Source organism: Tachypleus tridentatus, chromosome 2 (assembly GCF_004210375.1).
Source record: "Tachypleus tridentatus isolate NWPU-2018 chromosome 2, ASM421037v1, whole genome shotgun sequence".
NCBI classification, from domain to species: Eukaryota; Metazoa; Arthropoda; class Merostomata; order Xiphosura; family Limulidae; genus Tachypleus; species Tachypleus tridentatus.
In genome coordinates, this window is record NC_134826.1 from 46,091,324 (window position 1) to 46,118,879 (window position 27,556).

A 27,556-nucleotide genomic window follows, 5' to 3' on the forward strand; every position below is an offset into this window, starting at 1 on the left:
TGACAGGGATTCGAACCCGCGACCCTCAGATAAAAAGGGAAAATATTTGTTTTGTTAACTCACGGGTTTATTAATCATAATGAAGATCAATTAGGTTTAACCTTTAGCTAAATAATTAGTTTTTATCCAGGTATAACCTTTAGCTAAATAATTAGTTTTTATTTCGAGAATGATTAACATGAATTTTGATTAATAAACCCGTGAGTTAACAAAACAAATATTTTCCCTTTTTATCCGAGGGTCGCGGGTTCGAATCCTCGTCACAACAAGCATGCTGGCCCTTTCAGCCGTGAGGGCGTTATAATGTGACAGTCAATCCCACCATTCGTTGATAAAAGAGTAGCCCAAGAGTTGGTGATGGGTGGTAATGACTAGCTACCTTCTTCATAGTCTTACACTGCTAAATTAGAAATGGCTAGCGCATATAGCAATCGTTTAGCTTTGCGCGAAATTCAAAAACAAACCAAACCTTTTCTGTCGCATCTATTTGTCAAAACGTTTGACACGATGAGAGTAATTTCACAAACAAGTATATTTTGAGCCACAGTGAAATGTTTGACTGTTGTCCAAGTCCACAGTAGAACTAAATTAACTATTTTGGTAACACCCTTATTCATACGAATATTATTACAAATGTTACATACGTGTAGCACCTCCTGGAGGGTGAAGTTGTTGATTGATATATTGTTGAGTGCAATAATTTGATCACCCACAGACAACCCTGCTCTATCTGCCGCCCCATTTTGTACCACACTGGACACAAAAATTCTCTCATCGTTTTCTTTACCCCCAGAAAGTCCGAGACCGATTTCATCATCGGGATGACGGGAAAGTTTCACTGTTACTCTTCTGACCAGATCTGTTTGTGGGGAGTTAGGCCTAACAACGGTATCGGTGATTGTGGATGCCATGAGCTCATCCACCAATGTAGTCTCCTGATAAGGGGAATCGCCAATGTGATTGGATGAGCTGGATGGGGACGGAGAACGATATCTAGGACTACTTCGTCTTGACCCGCTGGGACGGGAGGTAGTGGACATAGTGACGTCAGTCCTGGGAACATGAAGAAGCTCTGTTGAAAACTCAGCAATGTTCTGGGTGTCAGTATCACTTCTCCAGATGTTCATTTTCTAAAGTGTAAGAACAGTCTCAGTCGCTATAAAATCAACTTGAAAAGATTAAGTTTAGCTGTCATCTTAAGTGCAGGGGCTCAGCCTTTATAAATTAGAAGCCGTTACCTGTGATTACAATTCGTCAATTGAGGGTTAAAAACCGAGTTAATGACTTGCAAAATAATTGTGCTTAGAAGAGTTTTTTTCTTTTTCTTTTGTCGAAATCAAACTTTTATTTTAACCGATAAGGATTTCAAGTGTGTGGAAGAAACGCTGAGTTGAAGAACAAAGATAAATGGCCAGTTGGAATGTTCATTCAGTGCACGAGTTTGTTAACGATTCTACACGTGACACCGTTGTAGTTTCACAGTTCCACAATCTGTGTAGTTTACTGAAAGATAAACACGATCTCCGCACACATTTAAACAGTGTTACGTGATGTGATATAAATGCACTTTAAAACCCACACATCACAGGACACTTGGATGCAGAATCAGCGTCATCGGTCAGCTTAAGCGTTTCCTAGCAACGTCCTATATGAAAACAAAACAAGATATTAGTACATTTATCGTTTTCATTACACAATCAAGTAGCCAGAACAGAAATAAGTTAGAAAGATCTGAATATCCAGAAGCGCATTAAATGAAACAAAATAAAAACGAAACGTTTAACTTTTACCGATTTAAACAAGCTCTGGTATAATTGCTTTATCCAATGTAAATAGATTGGATATTTCCTATGCATTTATACTGTAGAAAGTTCATCAGTATGGGTAGACTTTTCTATAGCTAAGTTGTTGCAGGCAAAGGAACCTGAACAAGGTATATTCATCTAAATTATAACAGGTTAAGAAACCTTGACAGTTTCTATTCGTCTACATTGTTTTGTTGTTGAATTTCGCGCAAAGTTACACGAGGGCTATCTTCACTAGCCGTCTCTAATTTAGCAGTTTAAGGCTAGAGGGAAGGCAGTTAGTCATCACCACTCAACGTCAACTCTTAAGCCACTCTTTCACCATTTATTAGTAGGATTGAACATTACATTATAAAGCCTCTACAACTAAAAGGAGTATGTTTGGTGTGATGGGGATTTAACACCGCGACCTTCGAATTACGAGACGAATGCGCCTTAACCACCTGACCATGTCGGGTCCATCTAAATTGTAGTAATTCGTGTTGACGAGAAACCCACTTGAAGTAAAAATGTATTCTCAAGATGGTTGGTATGGGTATTAAAACTTTTATTAAAATGAAGTACAGAACAACGTTTCGACTTTTTTAGGTCATCTTCAGGTTAATAAACCTACAGATGACCTAAAAAGGTCGATATGTCGTTCTGTACTTTATTTTAATTAAAGGGCTAATGCCTGTAGCAACCGTCTTGAGAATACAAATTGTAGTAGGTTTCCAGGCTTGGATAGTCTCTATTTATCTAAATTGTAGCACGTTAACAAGCTTGGATAGTTTCTATTCATCTAAATTGTAGCACATTAACAAGCTTGGATAGTTTCTATTCATATAAATTGTAGCACATTAACAAGCCTTGATCATTTCTACTCATCTAGTTTGCAGCAGTCAGTCTGGTTAGGCTCAGTGTTTTTTTGTTTTTGTACAAGGTTAATCACACTGCATAGACAGGTTCTGTATATCTTAGTTGTAGGAGGTTAATCACCCTCCATGAAAATAGTTATATTTATATATTTGATGTAATAGGTTAATCATAGTGCATGAATAGGTTCTATATAACTTTTTGTAGCAGACTCCATCTACTCGAAAGGATATAGATAAATAAACATGTTAACCAAGATGGACAGGTTTTGTACGAGAAAATGTTAAAACATTAATTCGACTGGATGGATTTTGTAAATCTAAAACCGTAGGTGATTATTTCTGTAGACGTATTATACATCGTGGAGAGCTTCTGTTATTTTTTCTGACACTCCTATATCAATTTCACTTCTACAGCAGACTGTTATTTGACAAGTTTCTATCAGTTTTTAGAACACGTGATATCTAATTACTGAGGCATAGCTTATATATTCCAGCTCAGCGTATTCCGTAACAATCTCCGTCCTTCAGTTACAGCTGGTAATTATCGGCACGTTATTCAGACAATCTGCCGGATAGTTTAACATCCTATTTTGCTCGAGAAGTATTTGGTTAAGCATAAGAATATGCATTAGTTTGGAACTTTTCTCCATATTCACAGAATAACAAACTGCACTTGAGCTGATCTGTTAGGTGTCAAACTTGAAATGTTTTTTACTCTGAATTTAAACTTTTCTGTAAATGGAAACATGTTGACGTTGCTATTTGTGCAATAAGAATATATCCATCTGAAAGCAAAATAAAGACGCTATTATATATTAGTCTAAGTGGGATTTTTATTTATGGGGGTTCTCTATCTATTGAAAAACGTAATTTCTAATTTGGAAATATGAATGGAGAAAAACTAACCGGGTGGTTACCAAACATTTCCGTCATATTCGTTCCATGTCTACGAAATATTATGCATAACATTCGCGCACAGAACTGTGTTAAGAATTCGCTGAGTATTCAGATTTTATTATATTGGCAAAGCTTAAAATAATTTCCCTCGTAAAACACAAAAGTAGCATCACAAAAGAGTGCATGCTTCAATTGGTTTCAGAATCGATTCGCTTCTTAGCTCTCTAGTTTTTATTTTTATCAGTTTATCTGTTCGACTTATGGTTGTAATTAGGAACTTGTTGAAACGAGTGGTTTCCTACGAGTTTGCATTTAGGTAATTAAATTGATGTTATTGTGAAGCATTATTTGAATGTGAGCGAAACAGCATAAAATTTACAGAATAAACGAGAAGAGAAAAACTCGTTTTCAGAGCGAAGAACTGCTGTTGTTTGTTATTAAAGACAAAGCTACACATAGGACTGGCTGGCTATCTGTGATCTGCCCACCAAATAAGGATCTGAACTAAATCGACATGTTTGTTGTGAACTAGTACAAAAATAAAGACTAAACAACACACTGATTTAATGCACGTAATAATAATTATTTGAAAGTCTCAAGCTCATAAAAATGTGTTCAATTATTCAATTCAAATGAGTGAGTGTTATTTTAACTATTATCTTTAAATACCTCAGTAAAAATAACACTCACTTTTTTACCTTCTGTATTCTGCTACCTCTACCTTCAAGGCTCATGTCACGTGACTCGGCGATAAGTCTGTGGGTTTATAACGCTACAATTTAGATTTCGATACTTCCAGTGTGCAGATCTCGTCCAGTTCACTATGTAACAATCTAACTTCAAGTTCTGTTCTGTTGATTGTTATGTCTCACTTTACCCATCAAGTTCTGTTCTGTTGATTGTTATGTCTCACTCTACCCATCAAGTTCTGTTCTGTTGATTGTTATGTCTCACTTTACCCATCAAGTTCTGTTCTGTTGATTGTTATGTCTCACTTAACCCATCAAGTTCTGTTCTGTTGATTGTTATGTCTCACTTTACCCATCAAGTTCTGTTCTGTTGATTGTTATGTCTCACTCTACCCATCAAGTTCTGTTCTGTTGATTGTTATGTCTCACTCTACCCATCAAGTTCTGTTCTGTTGATTGTTATATCTCACTTTACCCATCAAGTTCTGTTGATTGTTATGTCTCACTCTACCCATCAAGTTCTGTTCTGTTGATTGTTATGTCTCACTCTACCCATTGTAATTAAGTCATTGTTTTATTCCTTTTTGTCCCCCCCATTAAAATTTGGACCATTTTATAATATTTGTTGCGAATAATAAAAAACTGGTAATACGTGATAAAAAATATTTAATCTCATGTATGCTTATGAAACAGTAAGCTTAATTATTTAAATGGATTTTTTCTATACCCAAGCTCATTTAGAACAACGACAAGGTAAGACAATGGATTAAATACGTTTCTGTCATGCTTGCTTACAAAGTCAATGAGTATGTCCAATCAAAATCGTAATTACGAAAACTGGTAAAACTGTGAGAAAAAACAACGTACCTAAAAGCCGTTTCTGTAATCTCATTGCTAAACAAATATATACCGAATACTAGATATTACAACATATACTTTAAACATTGCCATAAAATATATCATTTACATTTGAGATTCAAGTAAAAATGATTAAATAGTTTAGGTTTTCCATGAAGTTTCTTTCCTTGATATCTTCTTTGAAAAGTCCTTGGGATTTTTAGCAAAGGTTATATTAAATGAGATATATTTGTTCAATATGTTAATGAAAAAATATTTAGTTCATTCGCAACAGATGTCCTTAAAACCACAACTAATGACGTTACACGCATTAATCATTAAATAAACAGCTCCGTAGCATTCATATATGGCAGTATTCTAAAGTGTATAAATACGATATGAATTTTTATTTGCTTTCATTCGAAGTGCAAAAACATGATAATTTGTAGTTGCTTTTCTATACTTCCTGTTGTTTTTCATTATTCGAGACCTTTGCTCTGGTTCGCTATTAATAGAATATTCAGTTGATAAACTTTCGTCGAGAAAGAGTGAGTGGAAAGTTTACGGACTTACAACGTTAAAATTCAGGGTTTAGTTCCTTCTAGTAGACACGACAGAAAGTGTGATGTGACTTGTTCGTTGAAGAAAAGACAATGTGATGATTTTTTGCTGCTCAATAGCTCAACAGTAAGTCTGAAGGCTGATAACGATAAAATCCGGATTTCGATACATATTGTGGGCACAGCACAAATAGTCCGTTTTGTAGCTTTCTACTTAACTATAAACAATCAAAATTAGAGTTTCTATAAAAAAATCTCAAACACATTTAGACATCGAATTAATTTAGTATTTTACCTAATACTTCAAGCATTTTTTCACATCCTTCCAAATCGATGAATTAGTTGTTTTCATTGGTACTAGCAAACTATGCATAGATCTGAGCGCTTTATCTAAGATGAGACCAACAAATGATCGAATTGGAAAGTAGAACATAAACAAAACAAACGTGAGACCTAACAACAAGAATAATACTGTCCTTTCTACTTTCAAAATAGGCCCGGCATGGCCAGGTTGTTAAGGCACACGACACGAATCCGAAAGTCGAGGGTTCGAATCTCGGTCGCACCAAACATGCTCGCCCTTTCAGCTGCGGGGTGTTATAATGTGGCGGTCAATCCCACTATTAATTGGTAAAATAGTAGCCCAAGAGTTGGCGATGGACGGTAATGACTAGCTGCCTTCCCTCTAGTTTTACACTGCTAAATTAGGGCGGCTAGCGCAGATAGTCCTCGTGTAGCTTTGCGCGAAATTCAAATCAAACCAAACTTTAGAAATAGAGGCAATGAGAAACACCCAGTTATCAAAAATAATCATTCACTTATACGTAATACATTGTTGTATGAGATTTTCCATTGAGCGGATCAAACTAATGGTAAATGCATATGAAGGGAACCTTTTACTGGGAAAAGGCAGGTGTTCTTGTTTGTTTGTTTTTGAATTTCGCGCTAAGCTACACGAAAGCTATCTGGATAAGCCGTCCCTAATTTAGAAGTGTAAGACTAGAGGGAAGACAACTACTCATCACCACCCACTGCCAACTCTTGTGGTATTCTTTTTACCAACGAATAATGGGATTGACCGTAACATTATAACGCCCCCACGGCTGAAAGGACGGGCATGTTTGGTATGACTAGGATTCGAATACGCAAGCCTCAGATTACAGGTCAAGCGCCATACAGGTGTTCTAGGTTTGATTCATGTAACAAGAATAAAAAATCAAATGAACTGAAAGTAATATTATTTCATTTTTATTTGGTTCATTAAAACCACCAGGACGGTGTAAAACAATACTTACCAACGTTAAACAACGCTTATAGTGTGTTATTTAAACGTCACAGCGTGAAATACAGTGGAGCGCCATTAAGTTGCGGACCAGTAAACCGCGAAATCGCTTAAGCCTCTGTAGCAAGTCTTGTGAGCGATGTGAGAGAGGATTATCGCGGCTCACCGCTAATTTAAGAACGTGTAAAACCCGGCTTACGAATTTAATCCTGGCTTTATAACTTCAAGGGGATATTTAAAAAGGATTTACTTTAATTTGGGAAATAAATAAAATATATTACAATAGAAATCGACCGTTAATCTACCTTATCCGCTCTCTATGTCAGCTTTATGGAGGCCGCCATAGTTACCGAATCACACCTCTCCATACATTAAAGTTAATCCGCGGTAAATCCGTGAAAAAAGTGATCAATAATTAAAGTATTATTTTTAATTCGATAATCCGATATAATGATCACGCAATGGCCCGGATGAGGCTCCTAGGCGGAGCTGTTGGCGACTTCGGCTTTTCAGTCACAAAGGTTTAAGCCGTGGACCACTTAAGCCGCGGTTAAGCAGGTTGACCCCCCAAATACCGCGGCTTAATGGCGCTCCACTGTATAATACGATGCAATACACGTTTCCCGAAATTCATTCGATTTTTGTCTCTACAACTGGTCTAAGAAATGATGTACTGCAGCGAAACGTGCAAAGATGTCGAAACAAGTACTTTAGTAAAAGAGTGGAATGTGACAGTTGAGAACTGTAAAACTGGCACTTTTTTATCGTGAAAATATGTTTTGCACTTTTCTGGTCACACGTCAACCTAATTTTACTATATCAGTTAATTATTCAGCATTTATGTGTAAATAAATTTGCACTTTTTTAGGATAGTTTTCAAATTTTGTTTTACTTTAATAATCTGAGAATAATGACGCAAAAAATAACATGAATAGACGTACGTTTGAAACGAACTTAACTTTTAAAAATGACAACTATTCAGATATGAATAGTCACTGAGAATCCTGCATCAAATGATTCGCTATTAACAATCTGATTTCTATTCATAATCTTAACTCATTGAAAGGGAACTTTCATGGGCCTCAGAAGAAATATACAAATATAGGCACCTTCTCTCAATCAATTTCACTCTGGTTTCTCCAGGACCCAGGGGAAATTTCCATGGCCTACCTACTGTTCTCAATGGGCCTGACACGGTGAATCTTATATTCTTAATGTTTTGAATGCTATCTAATTTTTTTGCACTAGATATTATTTTTGCAGTAGAATACATCACACTCGATATTTCGTTTTATGAGCTTATTCAGGAATGTTTTTGTAGAGCTTTGTTCTACATCGAAAATTAGGGGAAAATAAATACACACTAACTTTAGTTCTTGGTTTGACCCTAATCATCAGTAATATATATAGGGTACAAAAATCTACCGAAGAAGTCAGAACACAATAATATTGAGTAATAAGAATATATGTATATATATTCTGGAGATAGAGAGCGTTCGTTTATGCCTTTACTCTAGAAATTATGAAAATGAATTTTAAGTTAAGTCACAGAAGTTTGCTGGTTTTTGAATTTCGCGCAAAGCTACAAAGGGCTATATGCGCTAGCCGTCCCTAATTTTGCAGTGTAAGACAAAAAGGAAGGCAGCCAGTCATCACCACCCACCGCCAACTCTTAGGCAACTCTTTCACCAACGATTAGTAGCATTGACCGTCACATTATAACACCCCCACGGCTGAAAGAGCGAGCATGTTTTTTGCGACGGGGATTCGAACCCGCGCCCCTCAGATTACGACTCAAACGCCTTAACCCACCTGGCCATGCCGGGCCTAGATCACAGAAGAAAGAAAACATTGTTTCGAGTTTTCCAACAAAAGATATAGTATATATGTGTGTATGTTTTCTTATAGCAAATCCACATTGGGCTATCTGCTATATCCGCCAAAAAAGATATAGTTTCTATAGGTTTATTTGCGAGTGTTTCTATCCATCTATGTTAAAACCCTGAAGTAAAAATTGAAAATATTTTCGAAACTGTATAAACAAAATTTGATTCACGAGAAGAAAATAATTTTTATCCTCAAAAAAAAGCTTTGGTTTTATTCGGTGAAATATAACTTACATAATAGAATAAATAAATAAAGCTAAATAAAAAATGTGACGTTAGAGTAAACTTGAAGCAAGAAATTTATTATTTTTAAAGTTAATTACAAAAATAAATAACATTGACAACACGTTGCTAAAACTGAAAACAGTTTTTTTCGCATTTATCGTCAGTACATTAGTAAGTTAAAATTTTAACTTTCGTTTCAGTTTTGTTATACTTTAAAGAAATATTTAATTTCAGAATTTTCCCTAAGGTCATATTAACATTTTGTTTGAGTGAAAATGCGTGAGCGGACAAAAAACGTTAAGGCTTATTCTGATGTCAAATACATTGGATGAAATAAATTGATAAACTTTAAGAGGTGAGCAGAATAGTCAATAGGTTTTAAAAAATATAATTTACCACAGACTCTTGAGTAACTTAATAAACATGGATAGCTCACTATGGATATTCAAAAGTAATGTAGTTGTTAAAAAAAAGATTCACAATAATACTGAACTGTATTATAAATTATGAGTAAAAGCTGAATATCTGAGCACGGCTTTTATAATTAATGGACTGGTACAGAAGGGAAGAATGATGAACAGAAAGTCATCATAGATTATGTTTCTTGGTTTTAGTACAAAGCCACAGAACGAGATATTTTCACTCTGTTGACCATGAGAAATGGTCCTCCAACCTATTCAGAGTGTTGTCTCTTTCGTTTGTTTGCTTTTTCTAATTTTGTGCAAAGCTACACGAGAGCTATCTGCTCTAGCCGTTCCTAATTTACCAGTGTAAGACTAGAGGGAAGGACACTCGTCATCACCATCCATCGCCAACCTTTGGGCTACTCTTTTATCAATGAATAGTGGGATTGACCGTCACATTATAACGCTCCCACGGCTGAAAGGGTGAGCATGTTTAGTGCGACGGAGATTCGAACCCGTGACCCTTAGATTGTAAGTTGAGTGCCTTAACCACCTGGCCATACCGGGCCTGTGAGCTCTGAATCTACTGCTAACTTATCGGAAGACTTACCAACTTATGAGATAATGTAAATATGTGAACATAATATATTTTACAAACAGGGTATACTTTGATGTTGGTATTTACAACCGACTGAAGTTTTGTTGGAAATATAAGGAGAGAGAATGGTAGTCGCGAAAAATAAGATCCTGGAAGTATTGCATCAAATATTTTGCAACACTTTCAATTTTTCCAGAATTCACCAAATTTACGTTCTAATATTATGTACTCGGCGAATATTAAGTGAGAGAAGATGGTGGTAAATTGTGAAATAGAACATTAAGTCAGTTAGATAATAATAAAACTGAAATAAAACACGATGTTTATAGCAATAGTTCTGGTCAAGATACTTACGACGGCCCCGGCATGGCTAGAGGGTCAAGGCACTCGACTCGTATTCCGAGAATCAGGGGTTCGAACCCTCTTCACATGAAACATGTTTGTTTTTCTAATTTCGCGCAAAGCTACTCGAGGGCTATCTGCGCTAGCCGTCCCTTATTTAGCAGTGTAAGACTAGAGGGAAGGCAGCTAGTCATCACCACCCACCGCCAACTCTTGGGCTACTCTTTTACCAACGAATAGTGGGATTGACTGTGACATTATAACGCTCCCACGGCTGAAAGGGCGAGCATGTTTGGTGCGACGGAGACTCGAACCTGAGACCCTCGGATTACGAGTCGAACGCCTTAACGCGCTTGGCCATGCCAGGCTCCACATGAAACATGAAACATGCTCGCCCTTTCAGCTGTGGGACGTTATAATGTACGGTCAATTCCACTATTCGTTGGTAAAAAGAGTAGCTCAAGAGTTGGCGTTGGGTGGTGATGACGAGCTGTCTTTCTTCCGATCTTACACCGTTAAATTAGGAATTGTTAGCGCAGATAGCCCTTGTTTAGCTTTGAGCGAAATTAAAAAACAAATATTTTTTGTGTAACTTGACTACCTCTTTTCTTCATATCTAAAATTACTTAGTTTTCTAAACTTCCTTGCATCCTTAGTTTCCATTGTTCTTATCGTTAAAACTATAGACACTTCCAACAAAGACTACAATCAAGGCTTATCTGATTAATAGCTATTCCGCTGATCGCTTTAAACCTTTCGCATAAGAGAGCTATAACCAACAGACGTAACTTTATGAAGAGTTTATTGTACTATGTTTTTTTCTGCACGTGCCACATCATCATTTTGAACCCATACAACTTTTCCTCACCGTTCTCCGCGAGGCTAAGAGATAAGTTTGAGGGTTTGTAAAGTTGAAATTTAGAGTTCTATCTCTGCAGTAAGCACAGCAAGGAGTAAGAAGGTTTACGTTTCGCAACAACAACAGAAAAAACGTCTGCGGAATTCGTTACATTTTTTAAATAAGTTAAGCCTAGTCTCTCACCTAAAAATGAACAGAGAAAAATGTGTATAATTTATGGAAAACCACCCACGTGCGAGAATGCCTTAAATCAACGTAAACGTCAGACGTGGTGTTATTGTAATATTAGCATCACTTACATCCATCTTTTGACAAGATAAAATTGAAAGCGTGATTTACATCTGTTTACTAGAGAAAAGAGAAGATAAACACAACAAGAAACAGTTTTAGAATCTGAAGAATTACATATAATTTCGTTCAGTTATTAATTTGAAAACTCAAATAACTAGTATTACTAGGAGAAAATCAAATTATTAAAAATAATTTGGTGAAGAGAAACTTATCGAAAACATTTTACAATATTAATGTGTCTTGTGTATCAGTATTTATCTTCAATATTCGTCAATGCATAAAGTAACTCCATGCTTTGGAAAATTCAAATTAAAGTAATAAAATTTAACAGATAGAAGTCTTTAGTACATTTAGATGTCTTTTCTTCCGCTTTTATATAGTAAACTAGATGTAAATTGAAGTCTCTTGAAAAGCCCGGTATGGCCAGGTGGGTTCAAATCCCCATCGCACCAAACGTGCTCGCCCTTTCAGCCGTGGGGCTTTATAATGTGACGGTTAATCCCACTATTCGTTGGTAAAAGAGTAGCCCAAGAGTTGGCGGTGGATGGTGATGACTAGTTGCTTTCCCTCTTGTCTTACACTGATAGCTTAGGTAGCCCTTGTGTAGCTTTGAGCGAAATACCAAAACCAAACAACTCTCGAAGAATCAACTCTAGTGGAAACGTTACTAATTTCAGTTTTAGTTGCTCTGTTAATCTAATCTTTTAAGTCAAGTAGTTCGATTATTTAGGACATTATTCAAAAAGATCCAGTGGCAATATCCACATTCTTCTCCCAGTTTTTCGTCAATACAACAAGAATAATTATATACTTCTAGATATTTGTAAAGACAACAACAATAATCGCATTTTTCTTCCAGTTTTTCGTCGACACAACAACAATAATCACATTTTTCTCCCAGTTTTTCGTCCATACAACAACAATAATCACATTCTTCTCCCAGTTTTTCGTCCACACAACAACAATAATCACATTCTTCTCCTCTTTAGTCATCAAAACAACAATAATAATTACATTCTTCTCCTGGAGATATTTGTCAAGGCAACAACAATGGTCGCATTTTAATTCTATTTTTTCGTCAAAACAACAACAAACGTTATGAAGCTACAAATAATTTTATGTGTATTACAAATGCGCTTTCCGAAAATTATGTTGTTATTTGTAGCTTGTGGATCACCTAGAAACCTCTGAAATAAATGAACAATATCTCGTACCTTTGATCAGTTAGTGAACATTTACAGATACAGTTCACATTTCAGTATGTATAATACAAGAATTTTGAGTAAAGTAGTAAGAACTGTTGTTGTTTATTTGGAGTCAGATGTAATGTCATGTATTCACCATTAATGATCTGTAAAGGTTTATACATATTGCTAAATGAAATGAATATTACTCTAAATGTAAGTATCCTGGGGTTAAACTCACTCATTCTTATGTTTGTGGCAGTATCTCTTTCTGGGTCTTCACTTCATTTGTTTCTGTGTCTTTCAATTGTTTTCAATTTATATATATATATCTCACATTTTGTATGTTGAGGTATTTTTAACAAGTTTCTATGTTCCTTACATCTTGTCTGTTGAGGTAGTTTTAACATGTTTCTGTATACCATACATCTTGTCTGTTGAGGTAATTTTAACATGTTTCTGTATACCACACATATTGTCTGTTGAGGTAGTTTTAACATGTTTCTGTATACTTTACATCTTGTCTGTTGAAGTAGTTTTAACATGTTTTTTTATCATAATATCTTTGCAGATCTTGATCTAAGCACATTTCTTTCCTCAAATATGGAATTATCTTCAATTATTTCTTTTTATGTTGTTGTTGTCGACTCCACTTCTTTTCCTTTATTCATTTCCCTTCCACTATATATGTGCATACACTTATTTAATCTGCCAACGCATATCTCTTTGCATGATATATTTCAGTGTACCAACACGTCTTAGGATTTCTCCTATTTTTGACCTGGCTGTCTTTGCTCTACCTATTTGGAGACTTAGCTATCATCACTAGTTGTTTAGAATGTGAAATTCCCAGAAATATCAAGTACAATGTTTTAGTGAGTGATAGTATATTTCACTAATTCTTCCAAAGCTTGCTGATTCGTTTTTGTTATTCACATAATGAATCTGGAGTGAACGATAAAATATTCTTATAATTACGTTGTTTTCAGCTGAGACAGGACCCAATACTTTAGGTGAGACATGTGACGTTAGTTGCTATACAATATACTCTATATAGAAGTGCCGGAAATGAAAATGCACGTGATCGGCCAAGCTCATTTTCTGTAAATGAACACACGTTTCGTTATTACTTGGGATATCGAGGAAGCCATTACACGCCCACGTTATTTTTTGGGCAAGGGATTTCAGAAATTTATTATCCAGGATAACTGTTATTGATTTTGTTTATTGTTTTGGATTATTCTTTGCCCTGGCGTCTTATCTTTATTCTGGAGTTGGATTTTTTTAACCTGTGCAGTACCTTTTGCAAGCATGAACTAAAAGACCAGGTCAAAGAACCATAAAAATCATAGCTTTGAAAACTGGCCAGAGGGAGGATTAGCCAGTCAGCAACACTTGCTCTGTTCTGTCACTCACAGCTGAACGTTCAGAGCATGATCAAAGGCATCATGTTTCGAACTTTGGAATCTTCGATCCACAACCCGGAGCGTTAATCGCTAGGCCCCGCCCAATTCATGTTCGTGCGAAACAGATCGTAACTTATTCTTCATTATACAGTATGTGAAAATTTGCTATTTGCAATACACGCATATAATCATGTTTAGAGACTGGTAAATATGACACATCAAAAATTGGACACGTATTTACCTGCCTCTCACATGCTGTGTTCACCTTATTTAATACTAAAAACAATAATGGAAGGCAAGTAAGAATATACAGTGATTAAAACTGAAAACATAGCGTCTTCAGAATAATTATTTCAAGTTCAACTTTCAAACCGGCATGAAATGTACAAAATACTAACATAAATAACTGACCAGGAGATCTGTGAATATCGTTGAAAGCGCAGATAACCCTCGTGTAGCTTTGCGCGAAATTCAGAAACAAAAATAAAGTTGAAATGAGCCTATGTAATTTAGGGAAACTGTAGAAACACATACATACAAAAAATAACATACTTCAAAATCGCAAATATCATTTTGAAACAAATTTAATGTTTAAAAGGTTTAACCAACACATAATTACGTAATATTTCCCTTTATTTTACGTTTTTTGGAATAATGATCAATGAAATGTGAATTTTGCGATACGTTGGGCTCCAGTTGTATTTGCTAATCCAACAATGATCTTGGCCCGACATGGCCAGGTGGTTAAGGTACTCGACTCATAACTTGAGGGTCGCGAGTTGGAATTCCCGTCACACATGCTCGCCCTTTCAGGAGTGGGGACGTTACAATGTGACGGTCAATCCAGCTATTCGTTGATAAAAAGAGTAGGTGGGTTGTGATGACTAGTTGCCTTTCTCTACTCTTACACTGCAAAATTAGGGACGGCTAGTGCAGATAGCCTTCGTGTAGCTTTGTGCGAAGTTACAAAAACACAAAAGAAACAAAACTAATCATATTGCAAAATTACATACTTGGCTATCTGCTCTCTTCCAAGCGCAGGGAATCGAACCCTGGGTTTTGCGTTTTTAGTCTGTAAATTTCCGCTGACTCAAAAAAGGGTTTTAACTACTATATTAAAGTTATTTAAATGATAGTTTAATTATGTCTTCTCAACTGAAATGTTAAATCTTTCCAAACTGCAAGATCCACAAGTACTGTTCTTAAATTTTTCGCGTTCTAGAATAGATTAATCGTACAAAATATTGATTACGTTATAATTTATATTGTGTATTAAGTCAGAGGATAAAGAAACACATACGTGTATTTTGAGATAAATTTTGTTAGATTATTATGAGTTTTGATAAATCATAAAATTTACAGACACAATGACCCAGCAATCAATTCATGATCGATTGAAGTGAGTAGACGTATCGATTTCCAAAAATCAATAATTGTATTTAAGCGATTTAGTTTTTCAACCTTATCAGATACTCACTAAGACAGTAATTCTTTATTATTATACTAGTAATCTTAAACACCCACAGGACATTTTTGTAAGGATGTGGAGAAGGGTGGATGGGTGTTATTTCTGAAACAAACAACATGTTAAGCCTAAATAATCTGTAAGTAGGCAACAGTCCAGTACGTGATTCACAGCAAAGTAAACAAAATGTTTATATATTGAGGTAATACATGGACAAGTACCAGAAGCTATAGATATAACATTATAATTCCAACTTCAGTACATTCTGCGAAAGTATAATTTAATTTTAAGTAACAATCAACATGCAATTGTCTTTCTATTTCACAATTCCTTTCTTTCGTATAGCACTTCTTTAACTAGGAGCGCTAGGCAGCTCCCTAACCTTGCAAACTGAACTACTTTCTTGCTACACACGTAAACCATACGAAAAATAAAGTATTTCTTTATGACGAGACTTCACAAACGAAACGTTTTTCTTCTTTTAAATACGTGTTCTGGCTTCAAAAAGTATATATGTGTACATATATAATGTATTTATGTACATACGCAAATACAAATATATAATTACTCTTTACTGAATTCACTTCTTATTTTTACACTTACTACTGAATATATTGTTCAGTCTAATCCTTTTAAAGGCTTGGCGTGATGACATTTAAGGCTTAAAACTTTAATCTCTTAAATAATTCTAAAGAATAATTAATACCAACAATACTCCATTTTTTTATATTATAAAATGTAGGTTCGCTATGCTAAGTGAAAGGCAACTAGAAACATCATAAAAATAGGGCGAACTTAGTCTTACTTGGATGAGAACAAGTGGGATAAAATTTATGATAAACACGGCCTTGCTGGAACTGAGTTACTGGAATAACATTTAGGTAAAATATGTCTTACTGGACTTCAACTACTTGGGTAACTGAACTTTGCTAAACTGATATTAGTAAGATAAATGTTAAGCAAACTTTAATTTTTCTAAGCTCAAACTATCGTAATATAATTATGGGTAACTTAACAATATTAGGCCTAATTTAGTATGATAATATCTGTAGAAATATTGTCTTATCCTTGATAAACTTGTGCTGGAAAGTTTGTCTGTGTGTTTTGAATTTCGCCCAAAGCTACACGAGGGCTACTTGTGCTAGCCGTCCCTAATTTAACAATAACAAACTAAAGGAAAGGCAGCTAGTCATCACCACCCACCGCCAATTCTTGGGCTATTCTTTTACCAACGAATAGTGGGATTGACCGTAACCTTATAACGCCCCCACGGCTGAAAGGGCAAACATGTTTGGTGTGATAGGAATTCGAACCCGCGAACCTTGCATTACGAGTCCCTTAACCATCTGGCCATGCCGGGCATATTACAATAAGAATATTGTGGTTTAGAACGGAGGCATCGCCAATTATCTTCCTGCAAGATTTACTTTATCAAGTAAATACTCAATAATTTCTTGCAAAGCCTACGAGTATGTCGTAGTAAATTTAACATTAATTTTGCTTAAAAACGCCTTTGTATTTTACTCGCTAAATTCGTAAATAGTTCCCAGTCACAGTAATACATACTCTTGTTTCGCAGATGCTGATATAGTGTAATAATAGTTTCAAAAAGTTTACTAAATGGGAAAAGAAAAAATATTGTACTGTAAGCCTACAGTATTGAAAGTGCTCCAATAGCAGCAAGAACTTGGACATCTGTCTTTATTGCGTGACTCAAGTGACATGTTATCATATTAAACCATTGGATATGTGATTCTTCCTACGATTTTTTGACCTTCTTCTCATTGAATTGCGATTAAATTCAATTTGAAAGTCTACAAAACGTTTAGAAAATCAATTTCTCTCTATATATTTCAAGCATTGCAATCATGAACATTCATTTTGCTTCTGTGAGGTCTTTTTCAAGTTACAATGAAAAAAAAACTCTATCTAATTAAACACTGACTAATTGGATTAGACTCAATTCGTGTAATTTAAATACAAAGTAAATAAACCTTAACATGCACGATAAAGCAATTAGAGGTATAAAACTAAGACGTGGTACAGACTAAACGTTTTGTAGTAATATGTAAGCCCTCTAGTGGTGAAAAGAACACAGGTAGCCCATTATGTAGTTTTATGCTTGAAACAAGATAATTATATTTATATGTTTTTGTTAGTGTATGTTTCTTGTAAAATTGCGAACTTATTTTGTTTTGGAAGTATGTGTTTCTAATTGCTTAAGCAAAATCTTTATATATAATAGACGTTTGTACGTTTCTTGTTGCAACGCTGCCACTTCACTGTGTAGCATTGCGCTAAAACAAATTAACTCCAATCAAACATGTCCACACACAAATGAAACATAACATCAAAGCGATGTACAACCAGATCAGACAATTCTTCACGTATCAACGGGTTTCGTCAAACTCACTACAAAAGTCAAACAGTAGAGAAACAACTTTAACAGCTTCGTGATAAACACTGAAATATGTCAAAGCAACGGAACCAATAGTTTTAACAATAGTTCACCATATCTACAATACTACAAATGCTGCTATCAAAGTTAACGAGTGGTAGCTAATTGAAAATACCAACTTGACTGAAGTGCTCCTTTGTTTTCCCAGGTATTTGAAGAGGTATCTTCACAAGTTTCAATATAGCAAGAACTTACAGAGTTTTATAATACAAGGATTTTCTAAACTTACCTGACACGAGGCTTCTTGAATATTATTCCTCATCCTAACTGAGATTATCACAACCAATGAATCTATGGATACTAAGCACTCTCAAGAGAAATGTGTATTTATATTATTCGCCTCTGTCATACATTTCTGCTGTCCCCAGATTAGAAACCTATCTTTCAATATACAGACAAAAGTAGAACGTTAAATATAAGATGTACTCAGTTTCATTCCAGTCATCAGAGTTGTGAGTGTGTGTGTGTTGCGTAATTCAAATTAGAGGATCCGAGAAAAGAGCAAGAAGCTAATCTGGGAACATGACAAACAGCACAAAACATCTACGAAGATAACAAGGATCAAAACAAAACATCTACGACGATAACAAGAATCAAAACAAAACATCTGCGACAATAACAAGGATCAAAACAAAACATCTACGAAGATAACAAGGATCAAAACAAAACATCTACGACGATAACAAGAATCAAAACATTCACGAAGATAACAAGGGTCAAAACAAAACAAATACGATGATAACAAGGATCAAAACAAAACATTCACGAAGATAACAAGGATCAAAACAAAACATCTACGAAAATAACAAGAATCAAAACAAAACATCCAAGAAGATAACAAGGGTCAAAACATTCACGAAGATAACAAGGATCAAAATAAAACATCCCAAGAAGATAATAAGGGTCAAAACAAAACATCCACGAAGATAAAAAGGATCAAAACAAAACATCTACAAAGATAACAAGGGTCAAAACAATACATCTACGAAGATAACAAGAATCAAAATAAAACATCCAAGAAGATAACAAGGGTCAAAACAAAGCATCGACGAAGATAACAAGAATCAAAATAAAACATCCAAGAAGATAACAAGGACCAAAACAAAACATCCACGAAAATAAAAAGTATCAAAGCAAAACATCTACAACGACAACAAGAATCAAAACAAAACATCTACGAAAATAAAAAGGGTCAAAACAATACATCTACGAAGATAACAAGGGTCAAAATAAAACATCCACGAAGGTAACGAGGATCAAAAGAAAACATCCAAAAAGATAACAAGGGTCAAAACAAAACATCCAAGAAGATAACAAGGGTCAAAGCATTCACGAAGATAACAAGAATCAAAATAAAACATCCAAGAAGATAATAAGGATCAAAACAAAACATCTACAAAGATAACAAGGGTCAAAACAATACATCTACGAAGATAACAAGAATCAAAATAAAACATCCAAGAAGATAAGGGTCAAAACAAAGCATCGACGAAGATAACAAGAATCAAAATAAAACATCCAAGAAGATAACAAGGACCAAAACAAAACATCCACGAAAATAAAAAGTATCAAAGCAAAACATCTACGACGACAACAAGAATCAAAACAAAACATCTACGAAAATAAAAAGGGTCAAAACAATACATCTACGAAGATAACAAGGGTCAAAATAAAACATCCACGAAGGTAACGAGGATCAAAAGAAAACATCCAAAAAGATAACAAGGGTCAAAACAAAACATCCAAGAAGATAACAAGGGTCAAAGCATTCACGAAGATAACAAGAATCAAAATAAAACATCCAAGAAGATAATAAGGGTCAAAACAAAACATCCACGAAGATAACAAGGATCAAAACAAAACATCTACGATGATAACAAGAATCAAAACATCTACGAAGATAACAAGGATCAAAACAAAACATCTACGAAGATAACAAGAATCAAAACAAAACATCTACAAAGATAACAAGGGTCAAAACAATACATCTACGAAGATAACAAGAATCAAAATAAAACATCCAAGAAGATAACAAGGGTCAAAACAAAACATCGACGAAGATAACAAGAATCAAAATAAAACATCCAAGAAGATAACAAGGACCAAAACAAAACATCCACGAAAATAAAAAGGATCAAAGCAAAACATCTACGACGACAAAAAGAATCAAAACAAAACATCTACGAAAATAAAAAGGGTCAAAACAATACATCTACGAAGATAACAAGGGTCAAAATAAAACATCCAAGAAGATAACAAGGGTCAAAACAAAACATCGACGAAGATAACAAGGGTCAAAACAATACATCTACGAAGATAACAAGGGTCAAAATAAAACATTCACGAAGGTAACAAGGATCAAAAGAAAACATCCAAGAAGATAACAAGGGTCAAAACAAAACATCCACGAAGATAACAAGGGTCAAATCAAAGCATCCACGAAGATAACAAGGATCAAAACAAGACATTTACAAAGATAACAAGGATCAAAACAAAACATCTACGAAGGTAACAAGGATCAAATCAAAACATCTACGAAGATAACAAGGATCAAATCAAAACATCCACAAAGATAACAAGGATCAAATCAAAACATTCACGAAGATAACAAGGGTCAAAGCGTTCACGAAGATAACAAGGATGAAAACAAAACATCCACAAAGATAACAAGGATCAAAATAAAACATCCAAGAAGATAACAAGGGTCAAAATAAAACATCTACGACGATAACAAGGATCAAAACAAAACATCCAAGAAGATAACAAGGATCAAAACAAAACATCCACGAAGATAAGAAGGATCAAAACAAAACATCTACGAAGATAACAAGGGTCAAAACAATACATCTACGAAGATAACAAGGATCAAATCAAAGCATCCACGAAGATAACAAGAATCAAAACAAGACATTTACAAAGATAACAAGGATCAAAACAAAACATCTACGAAGGTAACAAGGATCAAAACAAAACATCCACAAAGATAACAAGGATCAAATCAAAACATCTACGAAGATAACAAGGATCAAATCAAAACATTCACGAAGATAACAAGGATAAAAAACATCCACGGAGATAGCAAGGATCAAAACAAAACATCCACAAAGATAACAAGGATCAAAACAAAACATCTACGAAGATAACAAGGATCAAATCAAAACATCCACAAAGATAACAAGGATCAAATCAAAATATTCACGAAGATAAGAAGGGTAAAAAAGCACATCCACGAAGGTAACAAGGATCAAAACAAAACATACAAGAAGAAAACAAGGATCAAAATAAAACATCCACGAAGATAACAAAGATCCAAACAAAACATTCACAAAAATAATTAGGATCAAATCAAAACATCCACGAAGATAAATCAAAACGAAACATCTACAAATATAACAAGGATTAAAACAAAATATTTACGAAGATAACAATTCAGTTACTTCTCTAGTCCTTTTTGAGTTAGAAACAATAAATGGCTACACAACCTCATCTTGATATTCTACTTTGTGTGTTTCCTTACAGAAAAGCCACACAGGCCAGCTGCTGTGTCCATCAAGGGTAATCGAGCCCTTGATGCTAGTTTTGTAACTCCGAAGGATTTCTCCTGGCCCATTGAGGTTAATTACTTGGAACTATGACCCCAAAACACTTTCTATATAAATTACTTTCATCAGTTGTTTGTACGTAAAGGAGATTAATTAGACAGATAAACTTTTATTAAATGGAATCAAACATCCACCATTCTTCATGACCTGGGTGTGACCACATACGTAGCTTACTCGACTGTCAATCCGAAGATTCATGTTTCACTACCCTTTGTCTTACAGCGTGATAAGTGTGGTGGTCAAAGTTTTTTATTTGGTCAAAAAATAATAGCTCAAGAGTTCGTGGTAGGTTCCGTTTGTCATATGGATATTACGGACGGGTATGTGCACGGGTCTTCTGCAACAATAAAGCTAAATTTTATTGTTATTGTATACCGGAAGAATACTACCATAACAGGTTACGAGTAAAAGCAAAATAAAATAAAAAAAATTGTAGAACAATATGTTAGTTGCGCTGTATTTACTATATACAGTGTTGACGAGGCCTGTCGAATAATACCAGTTGTAATCCCGCCACTATTTTTTGGATACACTTGTCATGTTTTTGTTTTGTTACCATGAGAAAAGGGCAACGAGAAAGGCATTGCAAAAGTGACGTAGGATGTTTTCCACAAATGAAGTTTCAAAGAAATCAGTGTCTATTTCAAAACTTGTTGTGAAGGTTTCACGTATTCGTTCACTAATGAGAGGTTTCCGTCCAAACTGATAAATAAGTTCGAACTTTTTTTTAACAGAAAACCTTCCAACGTAATTCGCGATTTAAAAATCAGACATCACAACTAAAGTTTACAAAATAACCAAATATGACAGTTATGGTCAAGCAATGTTGTTCTAATATGAATATTTTTTGAACTACTAATAACGACTGTCGTATCTCAATCGACCTGAAGAGACCTGGTATTGGACGAAAACCTTCGTCGGTACTGTGTATAGCAGATACAGCGCAGCTTACTGTTAATATCATTCATTTTATAGAGACTTTACTTTCGCTTAGACGTTACAATTGATAATGACACGGGAGATTGGAATTTTCGATCATGACAGCACCTTATGAACATCTGTGACAAATCGCCCAGATGAACAGATCAGAGATTCCTATAGGATCTGACTGCAGCTGCTCCTAATGTTTTACAACTAACAGACATACAGCAGCTTCGAATAACGGGATTGATAACTAAGAATGTAGGACGTCTTCATCACTATTACTTCTGAATTTCAAGCTCCGATACGCAGCCCGAAACTTTAACCATTAAGCCTGTATTAAACATGTAAAAAGAAAACATATTAAGTTTAGTCAATAATTTGGAACATAAGCCATAGTAGTGTTTTCAGTTTTCGTATCATGTGCAATAACCGTTATATTTCATGCACAACAACACTCTTAACCGTTATATTTCATGCACAACAACACTCTTAACCGTTATATTTCATGCACAACAACACTCATAACCGTTATATTTCATGCACAGCAACACTCTTAACCGTTATATTTCATGCACAACAACACTCCTATTTCCTGAAACAGGAGCTTTTTTCCCACTAAATCTCATTTGCATTTTTAAGACGTTTGCTTCGAAGAGGAACCGTGGGTTGACGCTGTGGTAGGGTTACGGATTTTGGAGTTTGCGAGTCCGTTTCGAACCGTGCAAAATTCATAAATATTCCCAGCACCTCAAGCAGTCTGTGTGTATGTTATAAATGGTACCGAACCTCTGCCTTCTGGTGATCATTAGCCTTAGTTGCTATGCCTTAAATACAAGAACGTTAAATTTTTTCCCATGTTGCCTTATTAAAAATTCAATATAAAAGAAAACCCATCAGATATCTTTGGACTTGAATCAACATTTTCAGATTATATTTGAACGTTGTTACTCGTGGGATTATGGTGAAAAGTAAGTAACTAACTCATCTAGTTACAGAGATTAGAATATGATGGAAATGTATGGTGAGACACAGACAAATAGATGTGGAAAACTCCACGTGTGCGTAAATCTGCCAATCATCTCTGCCTAATGGTGTGCTTTTGGAAGAGACGCCTACGTAATTACGAAAGGTTTGGGGAAAATAATAGTATACTTTATTACAAGGCAAACAGCGAGGAAAGCCGCAGTCAGATGACGCGAACGCTGTTTGGTAAATCCTGAGCTGAGTTTCTGTCTTATTGAAATTCTTAGCTTTGCGCTCAGTAAATTGTATTTGTCACATAAGTGATGGATCTACATGGAACCTAGTGACGTGAGCAATATACAGATATTACTAGAAGTATCCTTCTTTGGGTCTTGGTGTATTGTAACTGGTGCATCTTTTTACTTATGTATTTAGGGTTTTCATTGGCTGAATATGACTATCGAAATAACTGTCTATTCCTATGTAGCATATATTATGTAACAGAATAATTTTTATCAATTTATTTATTTAGATGTTTTACTGCTTGGATGAAACTGTTGAATTATCTTTAGTGTGTTTTGTAACTTATGCTTTTCTGGCTTATTTATTAAGAATTTAAATCGATTTAATATGACTGACGATGAATCTTTAATGTGTTTTGTAAGTGACTCTTATTTATTTAATAGATTTGTTTATGTTATCTGAAACTAAGCACAAAACTACACAATTGGTTATCTGTGCTCTGCCCATCACGGATATTGAAACCCGGTTTCTAGCATTATAAGTATGCAGACATATCGCTGTGCCACTAGGAATCCTGTGTGTTTTTCTTATAGCAAAGCCATATCGGGCTATCTGCTGTGTCCACCGATGGGAATCGAACCCCTGATTTTAGCGTTGTAAATTCACAGATTTACTGCTGTTACAGTTGGGAATCACAAGAAGACTAGTGATACACTTCATTTAATAGAAAATAATATTTTATTGGTCGTTTTGATTAAGCCATAATTTTTTAATATAACTTCCAGCTCAAAATCATGATCGAACGCCAGTTCTAAATAAATCGAAACACCGTTGCAAGACCTCTTAGCTAAATATCCAAAATCCACAAACGTTGGTATCTGGCGCGTTTTCTACACTGTCGACTATTTTCGTATTTCCTAAATAAGCCATTTACAGCTGTCAAAAACCGGAAAAGTTGTCAAGAGACCATGTTCCACCATTTTTGTCCCAGTATTATGCTGCATTATAATTTTATGTTTAGCAAGCCTTGCACAAACTTTAACGCATTGTGATGTTTGAGAAGTCAAAGATCTGACTCCGTTCCTCGTTTGATTCACAAGTAGTTGAAGAGTTGTGGAGAAAACTCTAGCACCATAACACTTTTTGCTTTTTTCCCCCATGTTTTAGAAATTATATATATATGTATATCAAAATATCGACCTGTTTTGGTAGCTTTATCTACATAGTATATAGGCCATTGACGAACTGTAAACTGTAGGTTTACCGCAGTAAAATGTTTGGTTTTATTCCTATAGTTATGAAAACATTCGTCGCTTTTGAATTTGAGTTTTTTTATCTATGTGTGTGTGTAGTAATAGGAACGAAAATTTCAGGAAAAGTTCTGACATTAGAATGTTTTTTCTCTTCGTAAATTTCCAATTCACTTATAAAAATATCGACCCCTTCTAGAGGATGTGTCTCTACAACATACTTGTAGTAATAACGAAGTGAAACCTCAGAGAAATATTCCATTATCATAATGTGTTTTTTATACTATGATACGTTAAAAAAGGTTCTCTTCTTTTATATGCTGTTTGCAACTGCCTGATTTAGTTTTTCTAATGCTGACTTAAGCAAATAATAAATACATGCATTCGTTATCTTATTAGTTTATTTTAGATTATTCCTTGCAAAGTATTAAACCATTTATGTTTTGTTTGTTCAAAAGTTTGCTTTAAACCAAATAAACTACCTCTTAGCAGTTACAGTAAGATCAGTCTATTCAACAATTTCTATAACATGGATTTTAAAGCTCCACCTAGCGAAAACACAAGCTGAAGGTTAGAAAAAATAAGCGATTTTATTTTGCTATTTAGGACACAAAAATGGGGTTAAAGAAGCTTTCGCCGTTTAGTTTAGTTTACAGCAAAACAGATGGTTGGTCACTTGAGCTACCATTTTCACATAGCTAATCAATAAAGCTGAAGGCTAAACATTGGGTTTCGATCCTGTGGTGGGCACAGATAGCCTATTGAATAGTTTTGTGATTATAAACAGACAAATAACTAAGTACCGTGTTTTGAGAGCTGCAACTTTGAAAGGGTTTCGACACCTGTGGTGAATACAGCACAGATAGTCCATTTGATAGTTTAGTGATTATAAACAAACAAACAATTAAGTGTAGGCCCAGCATTGCCAGGTGGTTAAGGCACTCGACTCGTAATCTGAGGGTCGAGGGTTCGAATCCCTGTCACACCAAACATGCTCGCCCTTTCAGCCGTAGGGGCGTTAAAATGTGACGGTCAATCCCACTATTCTTTGGTAAAACAGTAGCCCAAGAGTTGATGGTGAATGATGATGACTAGCTGCCTTCCCTCTAGTCTTACACTGCTAAATTAGGGACGGCTAACGCAGATAGCCCACAAGTAGGTTTACGCGAAATGCAAAAAACAAACAAACTTGCTAAACAAGTAAAACACAAACAGTAAAACTTACTAGATAAGTAAAGTCCAAGAAAATCGCTAAATTGAATAAATATAAAGAAGTGAGTAATAAAAGTATCAGTATAAAACATAAAAATTAACTCTTGCTGAGTAAATAACTCACAACATATTATTAATTAATAAAAACATATAATATTAACACCCGAATCCTGAAATATGACAAGCTGTACGTCCATATTTACATCAGAACTCTTTAAAGTAGTCTCTAAAAATGTATTATTGCGCAGAAAACGTCACTTGATTCAGCCATTATGCCTTATCACTGCAATACACGTATACCTTATAAACAAAGTTCCGCCACAATGAATGAGATCGTTCTCCATTTTGTTTACTTTACCTTTGTTTGCTTTACTAATTAATTATCTTGTAAAATAAAAGAGTACAATATAAAGGAAAACGTTCACAGTACAATAGCAGACTGATTTATTGTAGAGAAGAATCCATTTATTTTCTAAGTAGATCATTATAAGAGAAATTATCATTAACGAACAAGGAAAATATTAATACATCTATCGTAATCACGTTTGTTTGTATAAAAAGAACAAGTAACTACAACTTTCTCACGTTTACGTTCGTTCTAATTGAAATTATCGTACTCGCGATAATGGATATAATGACCAATAATAATTATCCCAAGTCTTTATGTTAATTATTAAAGAAATCAGTGACTCGGTATCGGTGATATTGTTAACCGATTTCAACTTTCTGTTCTTGGTAAAAAAAAAACAAAAAACTAACGTACTCAGGATATCTGACAATGCCACAAATTATCCTTGGCTTTTCTATTAATTTCTAAGGGTATTAACAATTGTTCATATTGCCATAAATTCAAATTATCCGCAAGCTTTCGCTCAGATTTTAAATTAGTTAGATCGAAATGACTAAATAACAACAACTAAAAACCAACAACGTTTTTGTGTGTTTCAGATAGGTTATTAGATATATACAGAATTAATAGGTAAATAGTTTCTACAGAAAGGTTATCAGATATATATAGAAATAATAAGTAGATGGCTATTACAGAGAGGTTATTAAATATGTATATAAATAACAGGTGGAATCCTACTACAGAGAAGTTATTAGGTATATGTATTCGTAATACAGATAGGTTATCAGATATATATGGAAATAAGAAGCAGATAGATGCGACAAAGAGATTATCTGACTGGCATGACCAGGTGGTTAAAGGCACTCGACTCGTAATCGCTGGTTTAAATCCCCGTCACACCAAACATACTGACCTTTTTTTAGTTGTAGAGGCGTTATAATGTAATGGTCAATCCCGCTATTCGTTGG

General features: G+C 34.8%; 1 protein-coding gene across 1 annotated transcript in view; it reads right to left on the reverse strand.

The window, feature by feature from the left end:
* Positions 1-27,556, reverse strand: part of LOC143242626 (whirlin-like) — a 128,433-nt gene that overhangs the window by 98,182 nt on the left and 2,695 nt on the right. Inside the window, exon 2 of the mRNA XM_076486105.1 lies at positions 645-1,645. Within this exon, the coding sequence (XP_076342220.1) occupies positions 645-1,127 (483 nt within the window). The 5' untranslated portion in view covers positions 1,128-1,645. The remainder of the gene's footprint in view (positions 1-644; positions 1,646-27,556) is intronic.